General features: G+C 41.5%; 1 protein-coding gene across 1 annotated transcript; it reads left to right on the forward strand.

Moving 5' to 3' along the window:
• Positions 1-4,036: 4,036 nt before the first annotated feature.
• rdh5 (retinol dehydrogenase 5 (11-cis/9-cis)) lies at positions 4,037-7,189 on the forward strand (the record flags this gene model as incomplete). Its single annotated transcript, XM_080728245.1, has 4 exons — positions 4,037-4,370; positions 5,359-5,617; positions 6,082-6,245; positions 6,969-7,189. 4 exons carry the CDS (start codon positions 4,037-4,039, stop codon positions 7,187-7,189), a joined length of 978 nt encoding a protein of 325 aa, XP_080584371.1.
• Positions 7,190-7,323: the final 134 nt, after the last annotated feature.

Here is a 7,323-nt window from a genome sequence, read left to right on the forward strand (position 1 = left end):
CAGCTATTTTCGGTAAAGAGGTTTGGTTTAGAGGGGAAAAAGAGCAGACTAAGTACAGAGTGAAAGGTCAAGTTTATTAAGTATTGACGGTTCAAGTGGTTAAATATCTGAAAACACAAGTTGACACAAATCCAAAATACACTGATGGTGCTGTCAAACAATGAAACTATGGGATCTACAAAAAGGTTGTGGGGGGTCTCTGCTTCATCTCTCTCTGAACTAAGGGGTCCTTGGCCTGAAAAAGTTGAAGACCCCTGAGTTATACAATTGGGGTAGTTGTATTCTCAAAAGAGATTTTAATGAATTCCCCACACATTTCTTTCTTTTTACTTTCCTTTGTGTGTCACTGCTGTTGTATCCTTACCTGCCAGTGAGGAGCCCCCACCGGGAGGACGTAGACTTTCAAATGGTTTATTGGGGTTCCTTTATAAACCATTGTTTGTTTTTAAAGTCAATAATTAAAGTAAATTTAGTTAACGATATACTTATAATTTATAATCTTTATAGTTCTAGTGCTCAGTGGGAATGGCACCTAACTGAATGGATGTGAGCGTGCATGTGCGTCCGCAACTGGTTGTGGCCCACATAAATTCACCTTTTGACCAATGTGGCCCCAACCCAAAATGAGTTTGACAGCCTGACGTAGAGCCTTCATCCTACTCCTCCCGCACAACACACTCTGCTGACAGGTGCCACCCCAGCCTGTAGGAATATGTACAGGGACAAATGTCACCCTCCCCCTGAACACTGGCCAATTGGGTTTGTATAGATGCTCGACAAAGCCGGTGCACCACTGTGGATTCAAACCCACAACCTCCGCTTTGTTGGGCAGGGCAGGACTTTACCACTGTGCCACCCCAGTAGCTCCCTGCTCTTCTATTGAGACATTTAAATCTCTCGTTTGACACAATCCTGTTTCTGGTTTAACACAAATTTTGACCTAAAGGTCCAAATTTCTCCCCTGAGCAAGCAGGGAAGTTCTATTAGCTCAGTGTTAAACATTTCAGCATTTTCACAGGGGACCCGGGTTCCTTGGTTACATAGTGCAGCTTTAAAGATTAGTTTTTTGGGCTTTTATGCCTTTATTGATAGGACAGTTAGACTGACAGGAAATGGGGGAGAGATGGGGAGTGACATACGGCAAATGTCATCCGGATCGGGAATTGAACCGGCGACAACGCCAGGCGTGCCTTTGTGGCAATGCCCAAGTCGTATGAGCCTGGACCAGTAGGCCAGTGGGTGCCCCTACATAGTGCAGCTTTAATGTAACCAAAAGTAAAACTACAACACCCCCAAACCATCAGCATTATTATCCAAGCTGCTTCTAATACTCATCTGCTTTGGACTACTTTTACTACCACCTTCACTTACCACTCCTGAGAGCACTGTGTTCCCACAGTGATTCTAAGGATTTGTGTCTACAGTGTATAAACCACACAAACTGATAAACCCAGTTCACCTGTTAAATACATGTATGGATGAAATGGAAACCTTGGTCTGGATGTTGCACTTTTCAACCTTGCCGTTACAAATCCCAGCTTCAATTCAGTTATTATTGAAATTCCTGCAACCTTTTTGGGGAAAGAGCAAGCACACACACACACACACACACACACACACACACAAACCAATTGCTTACGGATTGCAGATTACAAAATGCAGAGTTGTCTTAAGGGATAAACCTTGAGGATAAAGCCTTTCTACAGCCAGTTTCACTCCGGTGCAAGAGGGAGCAATAGTCCAACAGGGAAAGGTGACGAGGAGGGACAGCCTGTGGATTTCATTTTCTTACAAAAAGGGCGAAAAGGTAGGATAATAGTTTTCATAAGAAATAAATCAAACATGATTCAATTATTGATTGGATAAATATTTGAATAGATTATTTAGTTTAGTCATTCTAAAAGACCACTATTAATGACATCTCAGTTTAATACATTTCAAGTATTTGTTGTTCAGATTTGTTTCCCCTGTACAATTTGAAATGGTCATGTACTAATATTGCACCTGATACCTAGTCATGTCAAGTTAATGCATACTGTGAGAAGCAGGTTTTATATATGTTTTCATATTATCCTTTTATTCGCTCCTTTATGATGAGTGTGGCCCAATAATTTCAACTTCTTTTAAACACTTCTGGGGTGATTTTAACATCTACTCAGGGTTTTGTGTGCACCCCAGACAGTTTAAGTTGCTTGATTCAATGTTTATATTTTCATATTCGTTACATTAGACACACCTATACAAGGCTATTCATCTTCAATCTCATTTAAAACACTGGTGACTGATAGTGTCCTTCTAATGCATGAGGGGGCGATGCGATGCCTTGTGAGCTTGTAGATCTGCTATTTTCAAACATTTTGTACTTTTACTTTTGGTACATTTTGATGCCAATACTTTCGTACTTTTACTCAAGTACATTTTGAATTCCAGACTTTTACTTGTAACGGGGTACATCTACATTGCAGTATTGCTACTTTTACTTAAGTAAAATAAGTGAGTACTTTTTCCACCACTGTTAAATAGGAGGGGGGCTTATTAAAATGTAAATATTGAAATATCCCTTTATCTGAAGAATTAATTTCATGAGCCTTTGGCACATGAAATCCATTTCACGCACATTTGTAAATAACAATTGAATTCATGTGCTTAATTGCTGAAAAACATAATTGTACTTTGAGGATGTAAGAATCTCCGAACAATTATATTCTTTGCAAAGAAAGAACATTTATTGGATGGATGATATAGGCTATATTCCAAAATAACATCCTATTTCTTACACTACTATTCCTGAAAATTGATTACTTTTGAGCAGAAAGCCTTACTGGTCTGACACAGGCATTACAACTATGTTACAAAACAATAGACCCCCAAAGCCCCCCTCATCCTTCAGCTCCTATCCTCTCACCAATGCCACTCTTTGTTCACTAAGAGCATTAGAAAAACAGGCCTGTTTCTCATGTGCCCTTGGGACTATTGCACAATGCATAGACCATAATAAGCAAGTCTGAGGTCCATAGAGCAAATTTGTGCTTTACAAGTATCAAAGCTGTAATTATAGAGAAAACACCACAAAACACACCAATATTTGGTAGCAGGGAGAAGGCAACAGCTGGGTTCTGGATCAAAGTTCTCTTTATCCCTGTAGCTGTAGAGAAACTTAAATTCAGCTGCTTGCCATGCCTTACATAGTAGGTATAAATAATATGTTGTCATGACAGAGGTTCTCCTAGCGTGTGGGGATAGCTGATATCCTGTGTACATCGATTACGCACAACAGGTGTGTAGTCATACCCAGCCCGGGTGTCTAAATAACTGCCTTGATATGAACCTTCCAGTAATAACAGGTCTGCTGCTTAGATCAGCTATCATCAAGTATTTCTTTTTCGACCTGCCAATTCCTTATGGTGTTTCTTCATTACTGGTATGCATGATATTAATTATAGAAAGAACAGGTCTTTCCCATGTATGATATATTGTCCATCATGCATCTCAAGTTAGAGTCACATTCATAGCAAGATCCTCTGCAGTGTCTAAAAATATAAATGATCTGCTCTCACACAGTTAGTTAATTATTATTGTATAACGATTATTCTTATTAATGATCACTCTGTCTTTCAACAAACACAATCTCATACAGGTCCACAATAAACCACCTCTCTGGATACAATATGGGCATCTCTGATCTTTTAGGGTAAGATTATATGCTAATTACTATGGACTGTGACTTTGAACCTGTGACCTATCTATTTAGTCCACTGGATGCGTTGTCAGTTCTTTATTTTTCATTCAAAGTCTGAATTGAAATGTTTCAAATGTTGGCCCTTTACATTCAGTTACTTTAATACATTCAGTTACATTTATTTTTGTTCTACCACGCACAGGTTTTCGGCTAAGACGAATGTGGTTTCCGATGAACCAAGGTGGTAACACAAAAATGCAACATTTCACAATACCCCCCTCAAAATATAATTTCTAAGAGCGTATTTAATTATGAATGGGATTCTATGTTCACACACTTCCACTGTCCACTCCCATGATGTACAACAGGGAATGCTTTACGTGCTACGTTGTTGGTGCCATTTTGATACTGTGGCTGCTTGTGTGGAAGTACCGGGACAGCTTGGAGATCAGCAACTTCAGAGAAAAGTACGTCTTTGTGACCGGCTGCGACTCTGGCTTTGGAAACCTCTTGTGCAAGAACCTTGATCGTAGAGGTTTCCGCGTACTGGCTGGTTGTCTGACACAAAAGGGAGCTGATGATCTGAAGAGGGTCACTGGGCCCTACTTAAAGACTGTTCTGCTGAATGTGACCAGTCAGGACAGCATCCAGAAGGCCATGGAGTGGACCAAGAAGGAGGTTGGAGACCAGGGTGAGATATGTCACGAAAGAATCAATGTTATCCAGCAAATGAAACCAAGATACTGTGTTCATGCTCAGTGTTCGATTTGATACCCATGTTCAACAAATAGCAAAAATTGTCAATCTGCTCAAAAACATGTAACGGTATTTTAGAAAAGTAAATGTTGAAAATATTTGCACCATTTCCCCCCAAAATGTAATTCATCAATTGTGATAAACAAACATACAGTAAATATCAAACATATCAGACAGTCTGTATTTCCCAAAGGGAAATGCATGTAATGAATTCATTCACAGAACAAGGGTTTCCCCACTGGTGATGAAATCGAATGACTGTGGGGTCTCAAAAGCAGATCACTGTGGGGTCTCAAAAGCAGAGGGGGGCACGGTGGCGCAGTGGTTAGCGCTTCGCCTCACAGCTCAAAGGTCCTGGGTTCAATTCCCGCCAGGGGGCGCTGTGGGCACTGGGGGCGTGTTCCTCCCTCCGCGTCATCAGCGCCCACACCCTAGGTGGGGTTGGCGATAGGGCCTTTCTGTGTGGAGTTTGCATGTTCTCCCCATGTCTCCTAGGGTTGTTACCCTCACAAAAACATGCAGTAAGCCTGGTCTCTATAATGCCTCCCCCTGGCCAGCCGGTGATGGAGAGGAAAGGAACTGGTTGGAATAACGTGTTCCTTCCACGCGCTATGTCCAAACCAGGGAAATCCACACTGTCAGGTGAAAAGAAGCAACTTGGCTCCTCATGCATAGAAGGAAGCATGACGCAGTCCGTTGTCTCCCCAGGCGTGGCAGAGGGAGAGCAGAGCCCAGGATTACATAGGCAATTGGCACTGGGTGAAAATGGGTTACAAAATTGTGGGATAAAAATTATAAGAAAAAAATAATAATAATAAAAAAGGCATAGATGGTCCCTCCAACCTCCCCTCCCCCCCAAGCAAATTGAACCCTGTATTTTATTAATTATTTATTTAATAATAATGCTTTTGTTCCCCATCTAGGACTGTGGGGTCTTGTGAACAATGCCGGACGCGCGCTGCCCATGGGGCCCTCGGAGTGGATGAGGGTGGAGGATTTCAACGGCATACTAAAAGTTAACATGGAAGGAGTGATTAGCATGACGATTACCTTCCTGCCGCTCATCAAGCGAGCCCGGGGGCGTATTGTGAACGTAGCTTCAGTGCTGGGGAGGGTGGCTGCAAATGGCGGTGGATATTGCATCTCCAAGTTTGCTGTGGAATCTTTTTCAGACACCCTCAGGTAAGTCAGAGTATCAGTTGGCTCTGGTCATAGTAACAGTTTCTCCCTGAGAAATACCCACATTCTCCTAATCATACTGAACATTTACTCTTAAAACAATATATTTAATGTTAGTGTTGATGTGGAATATAGCATTGCAGTGACAACTTCCATCTCTCACACACACACACACACACACACACACACACACACACACACACACACACACACACACACACACACACACACACACACACACACACACACACACACATCCTCTGATGCCTAGATGAACCAAATGTTACATGACAGCGTAAAATAACATTTATTTAAAATGTGGACTTTGGTGCTGTTAGTTTTGTCCCACATCGTGGTTCGTCATGGTCTATTTTACGTGTTCATGGGTCAACCCCTGGCTTTGACTAAGCATATGAGGTTGATTTCTATGTTTCCAAAAGAATAAATACAAACAATCCATCTTTCAGGAGGGACATAGACTGCTTTGGTATCAGGGTGTGCATTATTGAGCCAGGGTTCTTCAAGACAGCAGTAACCAGCCTGGAACCCCTTGAGAGAGAGCTGCATCGACTGTGGAACCAGCTTACCCCTGAAGTAAAAGCCAGCTATGGTGACAAGTACCTTGATAAGTGTAAGTACCTTATTGTGCACTTCCCACGTGCACTGCTGTTACCCTGAATACATTGAATTCAACTACTCTGAGCTGCCCCAAAGTGAACACCAACATGAGTCAACAGCAGTCTTTTGAACTACCTGAGGTGGTTCACACTCACAGCACCTACATGTTGATTGATTGATTGATTGATTGATTGATTGATTGTTTGTTTGTTTGTTTGTTTGTTTGATTGATTGATTGATTGCTAGATTGATTGATTGATTGATTGATTGATTGATTGATTGATTGATTGATTGATTGATTGATTGATTGAATACTTTATTAGAAGTTTGCATAGGAAAAGCACAGCACAGCACAGGACAGTACAGTTCAGATACACGGTCTACTAATAGGATTTAAACCCAAGAAAGCACAATGCATGGCTTGTTTACATTGGGGTCCTTTTATGGAGACATTAAATGACAGACAAATATGCACAGACCTATACAGCTGTCATGCACGATCAGACAACAAGTGTTCTATTTTGTGCAAAAGTGAAATGTGTAGGCCTATGGTTATAGGAAAATACTTTGGGAGGGAGCCGAGGGACTGAGGTACATGCCTAGGTTTGTAACTGCTTATTGTTGATCATATACACAATCATGTTGTCAGATAAAAGAAAATGCCAGGTTTGGCAGCACTATAAACACAGTGGAACATTATCAACAACCTTGTCAAATTGTTGATTCTCATTTGCAGATATTAACATCCAGCGTTTGATCATGAACGCCGTCTGCGACTCTGACCTGACCAAAGTGACCTGGAGCATGGAGCACGCTTTGACCGCTTCCTACCCTCGCACCCGGTACAGTGCCGGCTGGGATGCCAAATTTGTCTGGATCCCCCTATCTTATATGCCTTCCTGGGTGGTCGATATTGGGCTGAGATTGGTCATGCCACGTCCTGTTGATAGTGTCTAAGAAATACAATTACACAGTACAATCTGGAGTGTTTACTTTAGCTCTGAGTGTGTGTACAAATGTAATTCTATTTGTCCATTTGCACACACACTCAGGAGTTACAATTAATAACCCTGAAGATTTTACCGTGTAGG

Source organism: Nannobrachium achirus, assembly GCF_963921795.1.
Source record: "Nannobrachium achirus genome assembly, chromosome: 6".
NCBI classification, from domain to species: Eukaryota; Metazoa; Chordata; class Actinopteri; order Myctophiformes; family Myctophidae; genus Nannobrachium; species Nannobrachium achirus.